Raw genomic sequence first — 22,754 nt, 5'->3', positions numbered from 1 at the left:
AGTGTAGGGGTAAAATTACTATTCTAACTCCAGGGGGTGCAACAGTACGGTAAGTGTTGGATGGTAATGTTATGCGTTGTAATGGTATGTGTTGTAACGACTGCATTGTAATGACATGCATTGTAGTGGTGTGATGTAGTGTCATGCGTTGTAATGGTTGCGTTGTAATTGCATGTGTTGTAATGGATGTTGCGTTGTAATGGTAGTGTGTTGTAAAAGTTGCGTTGTAAAGGTTGTTTCCCCGTCACAGATATTCACTTTTTTTGTGGTCTGTGTAGATTTGCACTCTTTTGTCTTCTGTTCTACAAGCATGAAGTGTTAACAGAAAGTCATGGAAACCAAAAAAAACATGTGTACACATGTGCGGCAATGTTTCACATTTGTGTAAACTGGGCAGGAGGATAGTGAATGCTGGGGAACGGGAGGTTTTGTGCTACTCCTGATATCTGTTTCGAGTTTTCACCCAGCAGCCGAATGCATTCTGGGACTTGTAGTTTTCCTTTTCATGCAATATTCATGGGTTTACAATAATACGTACCCCTGTTAGCTGAGAAAAACAAGTCTGTTTGCAAGTTATTCTCATTATATGGTGATAATTGTTAGCTACATGTTCATTTTCTCCATTCCAAATTCCTGTTGACTAAAGTCCCCTTGTAAAACATTTTTTTTTCTAATTGTAATTGTAAATTGTATTTATGTATGCATTGTCGCTTGCAAGATAATTTGGGTTGCCTTATATGGCGCGCCCATGCCTTACCATTTCTTGGTGCTATTCCACGACTCTTAGCTCACCTCCCTTCTGTAAAAATATTCAGTGCACTCTAGAATCTTATCCCATAATGCTTTGCAAGACCTTTGGTTGGGATTGTATTTTTGCCCATAACTGTGCTTGGGGTGGTCCTAGGAGGATGGGACCACCACCAATCATTCAGCAGGATGTGCTCTTTGTCTTCAAGGCATCTGCTTGGTTCTCTCCGTAGGTTAGGAAGGACCCCAAAATCATCACCTCACTCACTGCTTGCTGTATTTTCATTTTCACTTTTGTGAGATGAATATATGCATTTTAGCATGTAAAGATAGAGTTACTTGTTGTTTTACCAAAGGTATGTGAGGTTTCTGTTTTAATAATTGGGGTGAGACAGAACGGTCAGCATAGTGGTACTCCTCCAATTTCACCCACTCTACACTGAAGGTCAGACAGCCCTTAAAGGTGCAGCGTCCTGTTTACATTGTTTCAATGCTGCAGCCCATCCAGGCTACACTGCTATGAATTATTCCTTAGCTTATGTTAAAGAGAAGCAAAAAGTGTTTTTCAAGAATGTTTTTAAAAGAACACTTTTTGTGTTGTGTTTGTCAAGATGTCTTTCACATATGTTTCCTGGCCTTTCCGAAGAAAGGCGGAGTAGATATGACTTTAAAAGAACTGTACCGGGATCCCCGCACATGGACGGGACTATTCAGCGCTTATAATTTCAATGGCGCCTGCATTATTTTGCTGGTGCTCACATGCCTACCAAATGACCATATCAAATGTTTTCTTTTTATTCTTTAACTATGCTTTGCAGCATGGCTAAAAGCCATTGGCAAATCCAGTAGGTCCCGAAGGAACGACCTGTTGGTTTTGCTAGGGCTTCTTTGTTTGATTTAGTTTCCCAATTGACGCTTTCCTTACTTTCCCACTTTCTTTAATGACTTCTGTATGCGCTGCCGACTAGGCAATTTCTGTATAACAGAAATACTTCAAACACAGTGTAAAGGTAAGCAATAGCACCCGGCATTGTTTTTTAAAGGAAATGCGTGTGTCCGCTGGGGACACCGCGGTTCGATACAACTTTCCACCCAGTGGTATAATGCAAAATGACAGTAGTGCCCTCCTACAGAATGTGGTGAGGGGCCCCTGAGTCACGCATATCTCACCAATCATCATTCTCCTTGGGCCGAATGGGTCCCCATTGAAGAGTTAAAGAGACCCCTTGAGTGTTGCATTACACCACCGCTTACCTTTCACTGCTTGCTAGGTGTCACTGTGTCTCAGCCCGACTGGCTTTCTTCAGGTTCAGCTCATCCCTATTGTCCCAGTATATATTATCCCCTCTTACTCTCTCCTCGAGATATCTACTCCCACACCTCTCTATCTCATCTCCTCACTCTGTGCTCCTTTTCTTTCTTCATGTTCAGCTCACCTCTATTGTCCCAGTATATATTCACCCCTCTTATTCTGTCATCAAGGTTTCTCCTCCCATACCTCCTTATCTATCCCGCTGTGCTTCTCTTCATTCTTTATGTTCAGCTCACCTCTATTGTCACAGTATATATTCTCCCCTTTTACTCTATCCTCAAGGTCGTTCCTCCCATACCTCCCTATCTCTCTTCTCCCCCTCTGTGCTTCTCTTCTTTCTTCATGTTCAGCTCACCTCTCTTGCCCCATTATATATAATCCCCTCTTACTCTGTCCTCAAGGTCTCTCCTCCCACACCAACCTATCATCCTCCTCACACTACTTTCTCTCCATTACCCACTCCTCCCACCTCTTCTCCTCTTGTCTTTCCTTAATCTCTCAATCTCTCTCCTGTTCACACTACTCCTCTTATCCCTTTTCTTCTTGTTTCTCCTCTCTATCCCATCTCAGTAAATGAACTGATGCTCACTCAATGTGCTTGTGACCAACAGGTGACAAAAATATTTAAGAAAGTCTCGTATTCCTGCGTCTCCACCACTCAGGTGGAACTTTGGTAAGAGCCTCAAATCTTATTCTGTAGAAAAGTGAAATTAACTCCTGTGTTATCTTCTGCATTCCTCACTTCATACTGGTGGAAGTTGTGATCTCTTCTTCACAGGCTCCACCCCTCACTCCACACTCATGGGAGCTGGTCAAGGTGGAAGTTGAGGTCTTTTTTTCACAGGCTCATTCTTCTCTCCACACTCATGGAAGCTTGGCCCTCATCTTCTACCTTCCTCTATTCCTTTTGTGAAAGGAAGGCTCTTCCCTCCTTTCTACTCAGTACACTGCTGAAAGCAGTGGTCTTCTCTCTACAGGCTGCCTGGTCTGTTAGTGATGGAAACTGATGTCTCATCTTTACAGGCTCCTTCACTCCACTCATGGTGGAAACTGCTGCCTTATTGTTACAGGTTGCTTTCTTCTCTGCTCACTGATGGAAGCTGGGTTCTCCTCTTTACAGGCTCTTTCCTTTCTTATCAGTGATGGAAGCTCAGATCTCTTCTTTACAGGCTCCCTTCCTTTCTCCTAACAGGCAGAAGCTGAGTTATTCTTCTTTACAGGCTCCCATCCTTTCTCCTCACAGGTGGAAACTGATTTTTCCTTCTTTACAGGCTCCCATCCTTTCTCCTCACTGGTGGAAGCTGGAGTCTCTTCTTTACAGGCTTCTTCCTCTCTACTCACGGTGGAAGTTACGGCCTCATCTTTACAAGTTGCTTTCTTCTCTGCTCCCTGATGGAAGCTGGGTTCTCTTCTTTACAGGCTCTTTCATTTCTTCCCAGTGATGGAATTTGGAGGTCTCATCTTTACAGGCTGCTCTTCTCTCTTCTCAGTGCACTGTGGGAAGCTGGGGTCTTCTCCCTATAGGCTGACTTGCTCTCTACTCATGGTGAAAGCTGCGGTCTCATCTAGACAGGCTGTTTTCTTCTCTGGTCACTGATTGAAGTAGAGGTCTCCTCTTTACAAGCTCTTTCTTCTCTTCTCAGTGATTGAAGCTGGGGACTCCTCTTTACAGGCTCTTTCTTTTCTTCTCAGTCTGGAAGTTGGACGTCTTAACTTTACAGGCTTTCTCCCTCTCTACTCATGGCGGAGTCTGGGGCCTCACCTCAGAAGGTCCTTTCTCTCTAATCACTGGTGGCAGCTGTGATCTTATGTTCTACACTCCTCTCGCATCACTGGTTGAAGCTGATGTCTCTTCTTTACAGGCTCCCATCCTTTCTCATAACAGGTGGAAGCTGAGTTTTTCTTCTTTACAGGCTCCCATCCTTTCTCCTCACAAGTGGAAGCTGATGCCTCTTCTTTATAGCCTCCCTTCCTCTCTCCTCACTGGTGGAAGCTGATGTATCTTCTTTATAGACTCCCTTCCTTTCTACCCCAAATGGAGTCTGACATCTTCATTACAGGCTCCCATCCTCTCTCTTCACTGGTGGAAGCTGATGTCTCTTCTTCACAGGCTCCATCCCTCTCTCCACCCTCATGGGAGATTGGCCCTCATCTTCTTCCTTCCTTCTTCCTTACAAGCCCTTTCCTTTCTTCTCAGTGATGGAAGCTGATGCCTCTTCTTTATAGCCTCCCTTCCTCTCTCCTCACTGGTGGAAGCTGATGTCTCTTCTTTACAGACTCCCTTCCTTTCTACCCCAAATGGAGTCTGACATCTTCATTACAGGCTCCCATCCTCTCTCTTCACTGGTGGAAGCTGATGTCTCTTCTTCACAGGCTCCATCCCTCTCTCCACCCTCATGGGAGATTGGCCCTCATCTTCTTCCTTCCTTCTTCCTTACAAGCCCTTTCCTTTCTTCTCAGTGATGGAAGCTGATGCCTCTTCTTTATAGCCTCCCTTCCTCTCTCCTCACTGGTGGAAGCTGATGTCTCTTCTTTACAGAATCCCTTCCTTTCTACCCCAAATGGAGTCTGACATCTTCATTACAGGCTCCCATCCTCTCTCTTCACTGGTGGAAGCTGATGTCTCTTCTTCACAGGCTCCATCCCTCTCTCCACCCTCATGGGAGATTGGCCCTCATCTTCTTCCTTCCTTCTTCCTTACAAGCCCTTTCCTTTCTTCTCAGTGATGGAAGCTGATGCCTCTTCTTTATAGCCTCCCTTCCTCTCTCCTCACTGGTGGAAGCTGATGTCTCTTCTTTACAGAATCCCTTCCTTTCTACCCCAAATGGAGTCTGACATCTTCATTACAGGCTCCCATCCTCTCTCTTCACTGGTGGAAGCTGATGTCTCTTCTTCACAGGCTCCATCCCTCTCTCCACCCTCATGGGAGATTGGCCCTCATCTTCTTCCTTCCTTCTTCCTTACAAGCCCTTTCCTTTCTTCTCAGTGATGGAAGCTGATGTCTCTTCTTTACAGGCTCCCATCTTCTCTCCTCACCGGTGAAAGCTGATGTCTCTTATTTACCGGCTCCCACCCTCTCTCCTCACAGGTGGAAGCTGATTTCTCTTCTTTACTGGCTCCCATCCTCTCTCCTCCACGTGGAAGTGGAGTTTTTCATTTACAGAATCCCTTTTCCTCTCTAATTTCTGATGCTGGGGTCTCTTATTTAACGGCTCTTTCCTCTCTACTCACAAGTGGAAGCTGATTTCTCTTCTATACAGGCTCCCTTCTTCTCTACTCAATGTGGAAGTTGTGGCCTCCTCTCTACGGGCTGTTTTCTTCTCTGCTCACTGATGGAAGCAAAGGTCTCCTCTTTACAAGCTCTTTCTTCTCTTCTCAGTGATGAAAGCTGATGTCTCTTCTTTACCGTCTCCCATCCTCTCTCCTTACAGGTGGAATCTGATGTCTCTTATTTACAGGCTCTCTTCCTCTCCCCTCCATGTGGAAACTGGAGGGTTCTATTTACAGATCCCTTTTCCTTTCTCCTTAGTGGTGGAAGCTGGGGTCTATTCTTTACAGACTCCCATCCTTGCTCCCTCACATGTGGAAGCTGAGGTCTGTTCTTTACAGGCTCCTATCATCTCTCCTCATTGGTGGAAGCTGATGTCTCTTCTTTACAGGCTCCCATCCGCTCTTCTCACTGGTGGAAGCTGATGTCTCTTCTGTATAGGCTCCATCCTCTCTCCTCACAGGTGTAAGTTGATGTCTCTTCTTTATAGGCTCCCATCCTGTCTCCTCTCTCATCGCTGTTTGAAGCTGATGTCTCTTCTTCACAGGCTCCCAGCCTCTCTCTTCACTTTTGACAGCTGGAGGTCCCTTTTACAGGCTCCCTTCCTCTGTCCTCCATGTGGAAGCTGATGTCTGTTCATTTGCAGGCTCCTTTCCTTTCATCTCGATGGTAGAACTTAGTAAGGATCTCATTTAATCTTTTACTGTCCTCTCTTGTGGAAGCTGTGGTCTTGTCTTTAAATCCCCTCTTCCCTCACTTCACAATTTTTCTTCCTGGTGCCCAATCCTGACTTTTACTTGTGCACTCTTTCTTCTCACAGGCCCGGCTCCGTGAACATCCTAATGTTGTTGATGATAGACCCCAGCGCCACCGACCAGGACATCTTCAACGCCTTCATGGCAGCTGTGTCTTCTCCTAACAGCCCCTTGCAGATTCTGGGAGAATTAATACTGAGGGACATCACAGTCGGTGGTGAGTGACCATGTTCATTAGCCAATGACTGAAAGACAGTTTCCTGTTCTGTCTAGTCAGGATTCATATCTACGGCGAGGAGCGGTAAACTCTAACATAATGACACGTGTGAAGGTACCTCTGGCCGAAAATATGACGTTACAACGCAAACAATATAACTCATGCCTCTACAACACAGGTTTTACATTGCATCTACCTTTACAACGCATGCCATTACAACACATTTCTAGAAACTATCTTTACAATGCATTCCATTACAACACATACTATTGCAACACATACCATTACAACGCATACTACTTTTGAGGTAAGTGTTGGATAGTGTAGGGGTAAAAATTACTATTCTCACTCCAGTGAGTGCGACAGTAGGGTAAGTGTGGGATATTGTAGGGGTAAAAATTACTATTCCCACTCCAGTGAGTGCGACAGTAGGGTAAGTGTTGGATAGTGTAGGGGTAAAAATTACTATTCCCTGCATATTGCTGTGCCGTCCCGAGGGGATGTAGGCACCCGGCTGTGTTACTCTTAACGTGGTCAATAAAGGTCTTTTAACCCTTTCACCGCGGCGGAAATTGAGCCGCGGTGCGGGTGATTTATAGCCTGGGCGTGGTTCGGACGGCCCCTGGCCGTCCTCCGCACACGCCCACCGTGATGTCGGACGGCCGGCGCATGCAAGGGTTAAAAAAAAATAATAATAATACTATTCCCACTCCAGTGAGTGCAACAGTAGGTTAAGTGTTTGATAGTATAGGGGTAAAAATGACTATTCCCATGTACCCTCAAACCAATCGCCACCCTAAAACAAAACAAAAAACTCCATTACTTATCTTATAATGTGTTGTAGTGGCATGTGTTGTAATGGCATGCGTTGTAATGGCATGCATTGTAATGGTATGCATTGTAATGGCATTGTGTTGTAGTGACATGCGTTGTAATGTCTGCGTTGTAATGGCATGCGATGTAAATGCAGTCACGGTGTGACAGCTGTGTTGTTAAGGTAGTGTGTTGTAATGACTGCGTTGTAATTGTTGTTTCCCCTTCTGGCCACTACTAACATTCATTATTACTTCATTTCAGGTACTCACTAACTACTTCACTCACCAATTTATTAGCATGTTAACACACTTTCCAAATGCTTTACTCTTTCACTCACTACTCTTCTCATTCACTTATCTGATAATAACTTCACTCTTTAATTAGTTTGCACATTCACTAAATACTTCACTCACTCTCTCATTACTCATTCGCTCACAGATTATTTCCATAATTTAAGCAATCTCTCGCTTTTGAATCCATGGACTCTCACTGAAAGTCATGAACGTAGAACAGTCGCACGTGGGGACCCCAAAAAGCTTCTTTGTACATATTTTCTGGCATCGGAGGTAGCGAGTTCAATGTTGAACTGTCTAGTGACATCTTTATAAGTCTGTGACAGGCCAACTATAACTGCCTCTTTTCTGAGTGAAAGACTGTAGTAATATAATTTTCCTTATTATAAACCTAAGCAACATTGCAGCAATCTTCTCCGATTTACTCAGGCACCCCCTACTCTTGTACATTGTTCGTTCTGTTTGCCAGCACCAATCTAAGTCAGATTTCCACTCCCCTAGTGTTGGGCTATCGGATGCCCCCCATTCCTTGCCATATTCCGCTTTGCGACTCCCAAGTCCAAAGCTAACCTTTGCCTCGTATTTCTCCCCCAGACTTCTCCCCAGCATTTCAGAGCCAACGTTACCTCTGCCCCTGTGACTTCCGCTAATGTTTCTCCAACTCGATGCCAGAACTTTTCTAGCTTCGGACAGTCCATAACAAATAGTAAAAGGTTCCTTCCAAGCCACACCCTTTCTGACATTGTGTACCTTCACTCCGCCCCATTTTGTGCAACTCTGTCCTGGGATAATATACCCGATGTAGGATTTTAACTGAATAAATCTGAATCTTACTGCCCCTTCTCTTGGCCCCTGAAGTGCCTCCATCCATTCTTTGTCTTTTAATGGCCAATATCACCCTCTCAAGTTTCCCGTAGTGGACCCAGACTCTCGGGGGCATTTTTGACAATTTCTTTATAAAGCAAGGAGATGGCTTTTTTATGGGGTGACATCATCAGTATTCTGTCTTCTAAAGGGGAGGCCTCTACCAACGTCTCCACTTCTGCAAGATAGTTCCTTACGGAATGACCCAGTTGCCAGTACCGCAACCATTCCCCTTTTCCCATCTCATAATCAGCCTTTATGGTCACAAATGTAATGTATGCCTGACCCCCTCCATATGTCACCGAGGGTCTCCAGTCCCAGAAATTCCCATTTAGTGCACCCCCATAGTTTGCTCAGCTTTCCCAACTTGGGGCCCCATTAAGATGGCGGGCGGATTGCCCAAACCGGGATGGCGGTAGCCACCACCGGCCTGGCGGGGGCGATCCACCCGCCATCCTCCCAGCAAAGACCCCCTGCCATATTACAATGGCTGGGAGTCCGCGGTGGACGGAAAGATCATCTGCCGCGAAAATGGTTTAATATGGTGGCATTGTCTGTTAGACACCGCCAGCCATGGATCCCTTGGTGTCCCCATAGTTTGCTCACCTTTCCCAACTTGGTGTTGTTCCACAATGGGGTAGTTCCCGTAAGCTTTCCTTCCCAACCCAGAAATTTTGGGGCAGCTTGCCAGGCCAGCGCCACTGTCCGGGTATGCTGTGGCAAGCCCTTCATCAGGTGCTTTGTGTATAGCAGTGGCCAGGGCCCTCTCAAGCCCTTAGCCAATCTATCTACTCTGTAGTCTGGTTCGGACCTCTCCTCAAACATCCAACCATTGACTGTCACTAATTGAGCCGCCCAGAAATAGTATTGGATCTCCATAATTGCTAGTTCCCCATCATAGACCCCTTTCTGTAGTTTACGTAGCGCTATTCTTGGCGCGCCGCTGCCCCAGAGAAAAGACCTCAACTCCACCTCTACTCTTTGAAACAATAATGGGTGTACCACATATGGCGCATTTTGCAGTGCGTATAATAGCCGGGTGGGAGCCATCATCTTAAGTAATGTTGCTCGTCCCATCAAAGTGAGCAGCAGGGTCTGCCAGTGCCTAACGTCACTGCTATGCCTGTCTAACTGGGCACCCAGGTTCCGGGGATAGTACTCTTGAGAATCTTGTGATATACTGTTTCCTAGGTAGGGGAAGCCCTACTCTCAATTGGCACTTCACATCTCGAAGTAAGCTCTGGGGCGGCCCTAACAAGCCGGAAGAGTAGTGGTTTCCCCCAGTTGATTCGATAACCAGAGTACTCCCCAAAAATGTGGAACATCAGCTGTATTCTGTCAACTGACTGCTGTGGTTTCCTGACATGCAGCAAGATGCCGTCCACATACAGAGAGATGTGCTCTTTCCATTTCTCCCCAATCGGGATCCCCAGATCAGTGGGCCTTGACTCACTCACGCCGCCAGGGCCTCTAAGGCCAGAGCAAATAAAAGTGGGGAGAGAAGACATCCCTGCCTCACTCCCTTCTGAAGAGGTATTATTCAAGGCACTGTGGTGTTAACTCACACTCTAGTCAGGGGCTATTGATAAAGCAGCCGGACCCACTACACAAACCCTGATCCGAAACCTAACTTGTCAAGCACTACAAAGAGATAGCTCCACTTGAGCAACTTCTTTTTCTTTTCAGTGCCCATTCCTGCTTGGGCCTTACCTTGGAGAACCATTTTTAAAGCCCACAGAGGGTCACTTTGGAGTGCCCTTTCTCATATCTTCCTTAAAATCATGGTCTTTGAAATACCAGGGGTCTATCCTTGAGGGTAAGGCATAGTCGTTTCTTGGGCTAATGAGTCCCACCTCTACCGGGGAATAGTCTGACACCCCATGTGCTCTATGGGTTGTGCCTACAAATTCTCCCAGACCTGTGAGTTGAGTGATCATGTACTCCAGTCTGGAAAGGCTCCCACTAGCTGCTACAGGTGGGTGTATTGTTTCTCAGTGGCATGTTGGTGTCTCTAAATGTCACCCAGTCCCATCGCTCTTAGGAATACCCCCAAATGGCTCGCCCTTCTCGATGACGCTGCATGCCTAGCCATATTTAACTCTGTGAAAATGATATAATTCATATCACCCCCAAGGATTAGTTGTCCCTCCGTGAGTTCCTGTAACAGGGAGACCAGTGTTTCCATTATGGTTGTCCGTAGCTCCAGAGGAACATAGATGGAACATCTAACTATGCCACATTTAGGTTAGATCGCATTGGCAGGAGGGGTGGGGGAATTGCTATTATTTATAAAGATGTGTATAGATGTAGAGCCACCATCGGCCAAGTAGCTGACTGTGAGAATTTAGTATTTGGTATAAGTTTCTCCCCAACCTGCACCTTCTCAGGCATTCAGTTATATCGGCCCCCAGGATCACTAGGACATTTTTGTAAAGTTCTGCCAGAGGCAGCTACTAATGGTTCTAGCCTTTCTTCTAATTTTTCTATCCTGGGTGATTTGAATCTACATTTCAATGATCCTGATTCTTCTCCGGTGCAGGATCTTATTGACTGTCTGGAAACTTTTCAAATCAAGCAAATAGTGACTGGCCCCACTCATAAATTGGGACATTTGCGTGATACTCTATTTACTAATCTCACAGATATCATTTTTGTTGAGTCCATTGCGGTTCCATGGTCCGATCATTTATTGCTATCTTTTAATTGGACTCCTCAAGAGCTTCCTCAATCTTTTGCTAAAACTAAAAAATGTGGGCGGACGTGGTCTAAACTCTAAGTTAATGATTGGGCGACCAATCTTAGAAATTCTACTCCAGTCTCTCATTCGGACCCCACGGTGGCGAATGAGAATTTTAATAATTGGCTTGAGGCCTCTTTGGATGCTGTTCTTCCGAAAGAAGAAGTCTGCCATCGAATAGGTTCAAATAAGAAAGCATGGTATACACATACCTTGAGACAGCTTAAACAGTCATGTAAGCAACTTGAGAGGAGATGGAGAAAGGGCTTCTCAGAATCAAGTAAGAGTAATTACAGAGAGCTATCAAGCTCTATAAAAACGAAATAAAAGCTGCTCAAACTAGTTACTACCATGGAAAAATTATCGAAGCCTCTAACTCTTCCTTTGAAATCTTTAAAGTTTTGAAATCTCTTCTTACCCTTCCTGTTCCCCTAATGATGGTGATAATGCCCAAAAGCGCTTTGAGGAATTAGCCAGTTTCTTCTCCACTAAAGTTCATACCATCTATTCCAGCTTTCAGCATAGGGCTTTGGATACCAATGTTTTACCACCCTTGCAACAAGCTGTGCTGGAAACATTTCATCCCCTTACCCTTGTTTCATTACAGGATCTTCTGCTGCGGTTAAAATCTGGTGCCCCAGCTAACCCTGCTCCCCCGGCTACTCTTAACTTAGTGTCAGAGATAGTCTGTCCTGTAATTCTGGACGTAATAAATGCGTCTCTTTTAACGGGACAGGTTCCTTGTCCCTGGAAACAAGCTAGAGTTAAAGCCCTTCTTAAGAAAAGTAACTTAGACCCTGATGACTGATCTAATTATCGCCCTTTTTCCTTGTTGCCTGGATTGAGTAAATTGGCAGAAAAACATGTCAATTCTGTACTGTCAGCTCAACTTGAGGGGAATAATTACCTCCACCCTACTCAGACCGGCTTCAGGCGTCAACAGGGCACGGAGACCGCTCTTCTTGCTGTGGTAGAAGAGTCAAGGAAAATCTTGGACAATGGAGGCTGCACTGCAATTATTTTTTTAGATCTCAGCGCAGCCTTCGATACTGTGAATCACCACATTATGATCCAAAGACTCAGGGAGGCAGGTGTTGAAGGCACTGCCCTAGAATGGCTGCAGTCCTTTCTTTCAGACAGGTCCTTTGTGGTCTTTGAAGAAGGTGCACTCTCCGACCAGAGGCCGTCGCAGTGTGGAGTCTCCCAGGGATCCTCATTGAGTCCCACCTTGTTTAATATCTATATGAGGCCATTGGCTGAGGTGGTACTTCCCTAGGGGATCCATACTGTTACGTATGCCGATGACACAGAATTAGTGGTGTCTCTTAATCAGCAAGATAAAGCTGATTCAGGTCTAGGGGCATGGAGTGCAAGGGTTTCTGAATGGATGGATTTGTCCTTTCTTAAATTAAATGGCACAAAGACTGAGATTATGATTCTTGGCCAAGCTACACCTAATAATCAGGATTATTCGTTGCCCTTTTGCCTTGGTTCGCCCCCTGTCCCTAAGATACAAATTAAGAGTCTGGGGTCTGGCTGGATTGTAACTTGAATTTTAAGGCTCAAGCAAGCAAGGTGGCCGCAAATTGTTATGGTATGCTCAGGATGATGCGGAAGACTCTTCCCCTTCTCCCATTCGACACCAGGCGCACGGTGGTCCAATCTTTGATTTTATCGCTGTTGGACTACGCAAATGCAATTTATCTGGGTGTGCCACATGGAACTATTAAGAAAATTGATGTACATACCGAAGCGTAAGTTGGCTAAATTAACGCTTGGCCGACTGCATTGACTTCCCATCTCGGAAAGAGTCAGGTTTAAGGCAATGTGTATTGTTCACAAGTGTATCTCCGGCAAGGGTCCAGCTTTGCTTCAGTCCATGGTGCATTTATATGACACCAAGAGGACTTTGAGATCCAACAATAAACTTCTGCTCGCAGTGCCGAGGATCAAGCGGTCGCGGACTGGCGGATGGTGGTTTGCCTATAACGCGGCCAAACTTTGGAATCAGCTTCCTGATTCCATTCACCTTGAGTCTGACCATCTTAGATTCAGGAAGAAGTTGAAGACTCCTCTTTTTGCTTGAGCAGTGACGGATGATTGGTGTTACAGATGCGCTGGGATGCCCTTGGGTAGCCATGTGCTATACAAGTGCATATTCATTCATTCATTCATTCATTCATGTTAATCATCCTCCCTTCCAAGGTCCTACTAACCACTATATAACGTCCCAGTGTGTTGGCCCAAATCTTCCCTTGAATGAATGGGAGAGTCCTTCTAATGAGCACTTCTATTCCCCTAGATCCCGTAGTGTACCCCACGTGCGCTATAAGGTTGTAGCCAAATCTATTCAGCGCTTTACGTTGGTTACCTTTTAAGTGTGTCTGCTGCAATAGACCAATATCGGGCAAATGTTGTTTTATGTATTGCAGGAACACTGAGCGCTTTAGCTTGCCATTAAGTCCATTTATATTCCAGGACTACACGCTCAAGGGTGTCATTGATGCCTTGTGCTCAGTCAGGTATTATTAGATCTCTGCATATGCTGCATCTGGGGTGTGTTGTATTTGTGAATCATTAGATTACCTTGCCTGCTTGTTTGGTGCCGGCCTTCCTTCTTGTGTTCTACCTGAGCCTGAAACTTAGTAATTTGATTAGCTTAACAACTAACCACTGAATCCCAGAATCATCTACCTCCACCCACCCTGCTACCCTGCAAATAAGGTTATGCAAACCCCAACAACCCAACCCGCAGGGTGCCTGTCGCCCCATAACTCGCAACTAGTAACTACACTTGGGGGTGTCTCGGCCGCACCAATGTGTGTTTATCACAGCGGGGTCTCCACACCTGAAACATTCCTTTTAGTTAGAACCTATGAACTCAATCACTATCGATTCCCTTTGCTGAGTCCTTGGCTTTAAATTAACCCAACATACAAGTCATATTGACACCAGTGTCAGTATCAGTGGCTTGATAGTGTCTCACTCTCTGTATCTTGACATACCTTTGTGGACCCTAGCCCGCTTTTATGCCTTATTCTGGGTCCTTCCTACACGTTTCGGGAGTCGCTGCTGTCGCTTCTGCTCTGTCTTGTGGGCCCTGTTGTAACAAGTGGCTCTCTTGACTCTGTAGTCCTTGTCTGCGGTACCTGCCTTTGCTTCTATCTCAATTCACAGGTCACCTGCCCTCAAGCCACTCCCAGGATTCTTCCAGCGTCTTGAAGTGCCATGTCTTGCCTTCTGCTATCACATGTAGCTTTGCCGGAAATAGCTTCATATATTTAACCTCGCGGTCTCTCAGTTCACACTTCATTGCTTCGAAGCTTCTTCTTTGACATTGTACCTTCAGTGTGAAGTCTAGGAAAAAACAGATTTGGAAATTTTCGATTCATAAATCTCCCATGAATCTGGCGGCCTCGAGAATTGCATCTTGGTCTCTATAATTTAAGATTCATGCTATGATTGTCCTAGGGGTTCCCCAAGTTTAGGTGGCGATATTGGTGCATGTAGTGCCCTTTCGATAGAAAAGAGTTTGAACAGTCTCTTGGGCTTTAGTACTTTCACAATGAAGTCTTCCAAGAAGAGGTCGACGCTGGGGACCTCTGCCCCCTCGGGACCCCCACCACCCTGATGTTATTTCTCTGCGCCCTTTCTTCCTGGTCCTCGAGTCTCATTGCCATTTCAGTGACCTGCTGTGTAAGTGATTGCACCTGAGCTTCTAGGCGCTTGGTCGTGATTTGTGGCTGAGATATGTTTGCCTCCACTGTCATGACTTCATTAAAGGTATCCTTATTGAATACATGAACAACCCTCCTGCCTCCCCTGCTATCAGTGCACTACAATGCAGGTAGTTTCATTGATAAACTGTGCGAGTACTTAAAATCATTACAGAATAAAATGCATTGAACTGCAATAAAATACAATGAAATGCCCCCCCCCCTTCTCGCCCAAATCCAAGTAAAACCAATAATGCAACTATATAGTTTAGAAGAAAAAAAAACTGACTGTGATAACACCTATTGTCCGCTCAAGGTTCTATTAAAAGAATGAGTCCACTCCTACTAGAGTCTAAGAGACTTATGGAAGTACGACATCATCAGTCACGCTGCGGAGCCAGTTGACAGAGGGTAGCTTCTGAGTCAAACCCTTAGCTGACCCTGATTAAATACCACAGGCCGCGGGTTCCAAATACTTTGTGATGTCTCCCTGATTAACTGTAGGCTGAAGACTTTGGGGCAACAGGGAAAGCACTGAGCCCACTATCGGGGCCCTTTGGATCAGTAGCCTTTACTTGGGAATCGAGTGCCATTTTAACTTGATGGATAAACTTGCCGACCCTGGCTAATAAGCAGGTCGTGGTTTCTGAAAAACACCAGTCCGAGGCCTCTCTGCATGTTCTTTGGCCCAGGTTGCGTAATGCCGGATGCAGCAATCGCAGTCGTTTGCTAGCCAACTTTTTACAGCAACATAGCAGGTGTAGCCAGGATTCTCTGCGATAGTTACAAAGTCGGCAAGCAATGGCTCCGTCCATGCGTGCCCAATTTGGGTTGAAGTCCACGATCCTGAGTGCCAAAAGGCGCATGAACAGAATTTTCTGTCTTGCATGAGTTGTTAGTGAATCTTGCAGATATGGTTGGGGTTTGCCGAGAATATAGGACTTGTCCAGAGCCAGAGTTAGTCCGTTGTGCCGGAGCGAAGAAAGGTCAAGCTCAAAAGAGATGGACTGGACTTGGCGCTTAATGGCATGGGTCCATGCGAAATATGAAATTTCATGAAGGTACAGGCTCCTTCCCTCGATTTTCAGAACTTCAATGGCTAATTCCACCTTGGTGTGCCATGGGGAACCTGCTTCGCCAAAGATAGTTTTTAAGAAGTGCTTTAAGGTGTTTTCGGGAGATATCAGTACTCTAATATAGTATTTTAGCAGATCCCCCAGTAGTGCCAGCTCTGGTCGTTTCAGGCCTAATTCTAGTCTTAGCCTGTTGTTCCGTGCCTGTCTGGGGGCCCATAGCACCATCTTATATGCTTTCACCAGGGCCGCGTGGACCACTTTATCGAATGCCCCCGGATAGGCTATGTGGCCATACGTGATGGCGGGGATCAGTTTTGCCCTGAGTACAGTTAGCATCGGATCTGCTGAGGGACTGGCCAGGCCATGGCGTAAGCGTCTTAATGACGATATTATTTTGTCAATTTTTGGTTTGAGCTCCTTCAGGTGTTTAACTGCGGTGGCCCTCTCAGAAACCCATATGCCCAGATAGTTGTAGAATGGGGCTGTGGTGATTCGATGCTCCCCCAGGGACCATGAAGCTTTTGTTTTGTGATGGTATTTGCCAAAGATTACTACCTTGGTCTTGCTCACATTGATGCATAACTCATTCTCCTTGTTGTAGGTGGCAAGACTATTTAAGGCTCTTTGAAGCCCTACCCTGGTATGGTCCATGATTACTGTATCATCTGCGTACTGGAGCGTTCCCAAGACCAGCTTCCCCAGTCTAGGAGGAGCTAGGTTGGCATCTTTCAGGGCTTGCCCCATGTCCGCAGTATACAGATTAAAAAGTAGGGGTGCCAGGACACACCCCTGCTTTAAACCTGAGTTGGTGGCAAATCTTGTGGTTGTAATTTTAGGGCTTTGTTTCACCTGGACCCAGGTCCCCTCGTAAAGTGCTTTTATGGCTTTTAGCAGGGCTTTGGGGAGCCCCCAGGTCTCTAGTTTTGCCCAAAGCCGGCTTCTGTTCACTCGGTCGAAGGCCGTAGAATAGTCTATAAAGCAACAGAACAGAGGCAACGTATTCCTCGAGTTAGCCTTCTTCGCCAGGTAGGTGAGCGCTATGATGTTATCCAGAGTGGAGCTATTAGCCCTAAAGCTAGTCTGTGAGGGCGGAAGAATGCCGTTCTTATCCACCCAGGTCTCCAGGTCCTTTAAGAGAAGGCCGCCATATACCTTAGCTTCAATGTCAAGAAAGGCTATAAGTCTGTAATTAGCCGGGTTCAAGTGATCGCCTTTTTTATGAATGGGAAATAGAATTGAGCCTTTCCAGGAAGTTGGCAAGATTGCGGTTGCGAATGAGTGGTTGTATAAAGGAGTACGTTTGGTTGCAAAGAAGGCTGGGGCGGACTTAAAAACCTGTGCGAGGATCCCGTTTGGTCCAAGGGTGCCGTCGGTTCTGATGGCCTTGATGTGCTTTACTATCTCCGCCTCCGAAAATTTTCCGGGGTTGGTCGGTCTTAGATCTTCTGTCGAGGCACTTTCAGTTTTGATGATAGCGGCTGCCTCCTTGGACCACGCGGTTTTGCAGGGAATAGGCCGAATTGACTCACAGGTATACAGCCCCATTGCATACTGCTCCCACACTTTACCTGCAACACTGTTGTCCTTGTAAGCGCCTCCAGATGACAAGCTATTGATATAGCGCCAGAGCTTGCTGTTGTCTTTTTCTTTGATTAAGTAAAATACTGTCAGCCAGTTCTGTTCGGTCCGCTTTCTTTTCAGTTCCCAGATTTTCTTTTTGTAATTGGCTCTCAAAACGGCGATGGGGGGCCCCCCTGGCAGGTGGGTGCCTTTCTTTTTTGCCCTGGCTGCCTTGTTGAGTACACGCTTAATCTGTCTCAGGCTCTGCGTTTTTAAGTAGCTTGGCCTGATGTTTTTCTGGCTGCTTCTTGGATGATGAGTGTTGCCCAGGCGCTTCAATATATCCTTAGTCAGTGTTTCCCATAGGTGTATAATGTTCGCACAGTCTTGTGGCCTTGGTTCTGCCACCCTGCTGGCTACATATGCCTAAAGTCTATGGCTGAGATTGGTCGACCATTTTATTCTATTGAGGACTCAGTGATGTTCTTCGCCTGTGGTCGTACCAATTACTTCGTGGGAGACCACCTGTTCACGTGTCAGATTGAATATGGCCCGAAGGGGCCTGTGGTCGCTTTCGACTCTGTCATCCAGGGTGAAATTACGAAGTTTGTGGGCCAGTCCTTCATTGGTAAAGATGTAATCTATAGTGGAGACATTCCTGAAGTATCAATTAATAGAGCTGACTTCTTACTTGGGGGTGCCACAGGGATCAGGTCCAGACCTCTCAGGTTAAAGTCACCCGCTATTATTACATCATGGTGCAAGCAGCTTATTAATAGGTCTTCCAAAGCGATGGTAAGTAATTACAAGGCGTGGGGGGAATGAGGTTTTGCTGGGTTGAGATAGCAATTGATTAATAAGAGCGGGCGGGATGTTTGTTCGGCTCTCAACCCTTCTATTGTAATGGCTTGCATGTCGGGTGGCTCCAGATTTAATTCTTTTACGTTGAGTTTCAAGGCGTGGCTTAGGTAGATGGAAAGACCCCCTGACGGGCGTCCGAAGATCGTCCTTTTGGTCGCTGATTTAAAACATTCGTAAAAGCCAGCTAATGGGGTCGTTGACCTCGCCCAGGTCTCCTGAATACACAAAATATCCCCCTGTGCAAGGTAATCAAGAGTGGTTGTGTCCCTGAGTATGTTATTTAGCCCCGCGGTGTTCCATGAGATGATGGTTAGCCTACGATCTTGACCCCAAGGTGGATTTTGCGCGTGCTCTGTTTTCCATGGGCGTAGGCAGGGTTAGGAGCCCTGTCCCCCTGCATCCTCCGTGTGAAACAGTCCTAGGTGAGGCCGCTGCACTCTACGCTGTTTTTCTTTTAGCAGGATTTTTATTGTTAGCAGTGATCTTGGCCTCCCTGATTTCATACCCCCGTCTGGACTGGTGGATTTTGTGCCTTTGAGAACAGAGATAGGTTCTTGAGGGCTGAATTGAGGTCTGAGGATGTGCGGGTATTTTGATGCCTTAGACTACAATGCAAACATTAGTATATAAAAGGGGGTGGTAATGGACGGAGCATCTGAACCAATCAAACACTCACACCCAGTCAAAAGATCTGGGTTTAATCCATCACCGTTCTTTAGCCCACTCTGCCACCCCAGTTCAGACATGGCTATATGCAAATCAGTCTGACCCTGTGCCTCATGGGAACAGTCCAGCCCGAACTGCCAAGCCATGCCTTCCCTGGACCGGAAACAAGCTTCCGAGTACCGGTTTCTGGCATTGCAGCCGTCTTCAGCCCGGCTTGCTTGAATCCAGTGGCAAAGTGAGCAAGGGACTCACGTCTGAGCATACCCTTGCTCAGACGTGAGTCCCGTGCTCTCCATGCCACTGGAATCAAGCTATCCAGGCTGATGAGGGCTGAAAGCCCGAAACCGGTCCTTGGATGCTTGTTTCCAGTCCAGGGTGAACCTGGCTTGGCAGTTCGGGCTGGACTGTTCCCATGGGGCACAGGGTCAAGGCTGATTTGCATATAGCTGGGTTCAAACTGGAAAGGCATGGTGAGCAAAAAAACGATGGATTTAGGCCCAGATCTCTGTACTGGGGTGAATGTATGACATTGTTCTGCATTCTGTCCATCACCTGTTGTTTTTGCTTTTGTCACCCCGAGTGGGACGGGTATGCTCAGACGTGAGTCCCGTGCTCTCCATGCCACTGGAATCAAGCTATCCAGGCTGATGAGGGCTGAAAGTCCGAAACTGGTCCTTGGATGCTTGTTTCCAGTCCAGGGAGAACCTGGCTTGGCAGTTTGGGCTGGACTGTTCCCATGGGGCACAGGGTCAAGGCTGATTTGCATATAGCTGGGTTCAAACTGGAAAGGTATGGTGAGCAAAAAAAACGATGGATTTAGGCTCAGATCTCTGTACTGGGGTGAATGTATGACATTGTTCTGCATTCTGTCCATCACCTGTTGTTTTTGCTTTTGTCACCCCGAGTGGCTCAGACGTGAGTCCCGTGCTCTCCATGCCACTGGAATCAAGCTAGCCAGGCTGATGAGGGGTGAAAGCCCGAAACCGGTCCTTGGATGCTTGTTTCCAGTCCAGGGAGAACCTGGCTTGGCAGTTCGGGCTGGACTGTTCTCATGGGGCACAGGGTCAAGGCTGATTTGCATATAGCTGGGTTCAAACTGGAAAGGCATGGTGAGCAAAAAAAACGATGGATTTAGGCCCAGATCTCTGTACTGGGGTGAATGTATGACATTGTTCTGCATTCCGTCCATCACCTGTTGTTTTAACATTAGTATATAGAAATCTCTTTGGAATATCGTATACTCCTCTGAGTACTGAGCCTGTGAGGCAAACTACCAGTACAGTGCATGCTGGATAATGGAAGCTGCTGGCTTTCTTAAAGATACAGTGTACACATGACCTGACAGGTACCTTTTCCTTCATTTGTTTTCTACAGTTACAGCAGGGGTTTAGTCTATTTTTCATTATAGAGCACATTTCAAATTTAAATGCTGAAAAGCAGTTTACATTTCTGATGGTAATTATATTGATATAGTATTTTTTACACAAAAATGAAGGTAAAGTTGGTCTGTGATGCACTTATGGAGTTTTCACCAGACTGATGGTGGTTACCCCTAATGTCAGAAAATAAGTATGAAGAAGTCTCCCGGGGTGATGCACGCTGGTGTGACTATTCTATGTTCATGACTTTCAGTGAGAGTAGCTATGATTCAGAATTAGGCTTACTTGTGAGTAACAATTCCTTCTAACTTATACATTTCATGCATACATCCTCCCTCTGACACTCAGTTATTACTTCACTCACTAAAACCCACATTTGGTCACTCATTATTTCTTCAGGCATCTATTCACTAATTACTCGACTCATTCTATCACTGCTAATTATTTTATTCATCCAAACAAACACACATTTCCTCACTCACTATGTACTTCACTCTTCTACTCAGTAATTACTTCATTCATCCACTCATTAATAATTTCATACAGTTACTAACTAATTACTTCACTCATCAACTGATTACATATTTCACTCATTCAGCAGCATACTACTTACTTCACTCTTTCAGTCACAAACTACTTCATTCACTAATTAATTCACTCATCCAAACCACTTCCCTCTCTGATTACTGATTGCCTCAGCTATAACTCCATTCAACCTCACTCCACCTCATACTTGCTAATTACCTTATTCACTCAAACACGTATTACATACTTGACTCACTCGTTAGGCTACCCAAATACTCAGTATGGACTTCTCTTGCACACTCACTAATTTCCTCACTGAAATGCTCAGTTCTGACTTCACTTTCTCACCCATTTTCTCACTCAACAACACACTTGCTCCACCATTCACTGACTCACAAATGTTCTAGGTTACACAGAAGGGTAAACCCGGAATCACTGGGACCTGGGTACTTAACAGTAAAAACAGGGGTGGTCCCAGTAAGTAAAACATCAATAAGTGTTAACAGACAAAACAAATTATTAAAACAAAACTCAGAGATAAATAAATCAAAATACAATTTAAACGTCCAGTGTGATTTAATCACATTGACATTGATCATTGGTTATTTAAGCGAAGTACATATAAAACATAAAATGCATAAACAGCACAAATTGTGGTGCCCAGGGGGGATTAGGGAGGGTACTGTATTCAGGTGAGGTAGTGGATTGGAAAAAAGTGCAAATCACATGTAGTACAAGCACATATTACTCGTGTGCTGAAGGACACAAATCAAAATTCATATTAAGGGTTAGAGTACATAGATTCTGTACTAGTATGCCATGACACAGATGATAGCTCAGTAATTCAAGTACTGTAGGCAAGACTGGCATTTGGCAGTTGTCGACGTTTCGACCCCTTTCCAAACGTAGGCCATCTCGGGAGCCTTACATTGGGGTCTTCCTCAGGACAGTGTGTGGGTGAAGTGAGGTAATAGGGCACCTAAGAAAAGAAAGTGAATGAATCAAAACCTGACGTCTATAGTGAGCGACAAAAGAATTCATCTCAGGGAGTGTGTATGATTAATTACCATCAATAGAAGTAAAGCTGTTCTCACACATCACTAGTGGGAACAGGCATGTCGCCGGAGGCTCATGGCAAAGGTAGGGTGAGACGAGCACCTGAAATGATAAGGTGAAGGCCAGCCAACACTAGGAGAGGGGGTGGCTCTGTAAAAATCAGTCTAATGTGCAACCTGAAACCTACTCAAAGGAGAATGGTATGCAACTCAAACGGAAAGGTGGGTTGGAGAATACATCCAAAAATCCATATACTTCACAAAACCCGAATCCCTCAGGCAACCTATTTGGAAAACACAGAGGAAGTACAGCTAGCATAAACAAGACCGTAACAGTGTGATAATACATTGAAAGCGTAAATAAAAAGAGTAAAACTCGGTGGTGCCTAAGGGCATTCCCTGGTAAGAAACAATTGTAAAAGTGACCTAATTGAAACTTAAACATAAAAAGAGTAAGACTGGGTGGTGCCTAAGGGCATTCCCTGGTAAGAAACAATTGTAAAAGTGACCTAATTGAAACTTAAATATTAAAAGAGTAAGACTGGGTGGTGCCTAAGGGCATTCCCTGGTAAGAAACAATTGTAAAAGTGACCTAATTGAAACTTAAATATTAAAAGAGTAAGACTAGGTGGTGCCTAAGGGCATTCCCTGGTAAGAAACAATTGTAAAAGTGACCTAATTGAAACTTACAAGCCTTTCCTCAAGTAGTGGACTGGAGTCCCCGGGGACAGGTAGCACGCATTTACCAGCCCAACAAACGTTTTCATAATGAGCAATTACGAAGATATATCAAAAAGCACTGAGGCCAGAGCCTCCACCTTTGCGTTTGAAGCAAAAGATGTGGATCAAATCTATTCTCTTATCAGGGAGGAACTTGCACAGGATACCACAGCTCGGTCCAAAGAGC

At 45.5% G+C, this 22,754-nt stretch overlaps 1 protein-coding gene across 1 annotated transcript in view; it reads left to right on the top strand.

Moving 5' to 3' along the window:
• LOC144803927 (uncharacterized) overlaps nt 1-22,754 on the top strand; it is a 139,506-nt gene that overhangs the window by 5,650 nt on the left and 111,102 nt on the right. The window contains exons 2-3 of the mRNA XM_078671885.1: nt 2,671-2,732; nt 6,148-6,299. Of these exons, the coding sequence (XP_078528011.1) occupies nt 2,671-2,732; nt 6,148-6,299 (214 nt within the window). The remainder of the gene's footprint in view (nt 1-2,670; nt 2,733-6,147; nt 6,300-22,754) is intronic.

Source organism: Lissotriton helveticus, chromosome 1_2 (genome assembly GCF_964261635.1).
Source record: "Lissotriton helveticus chromosome 1_2, aLisHel1.1, whole genome shotgun sequence".
Taxonomy (NCBI): Eukaryota; Metazoa; Chordata; class Amphibia; order Caudata; family Salamandridae; genus Lissotriton; species Lissotriton helveticus.
Note: the sequence above shows the minus strand (reverse complement) of the source record. Positions and strands in the feature narration are given on the sequence as shown.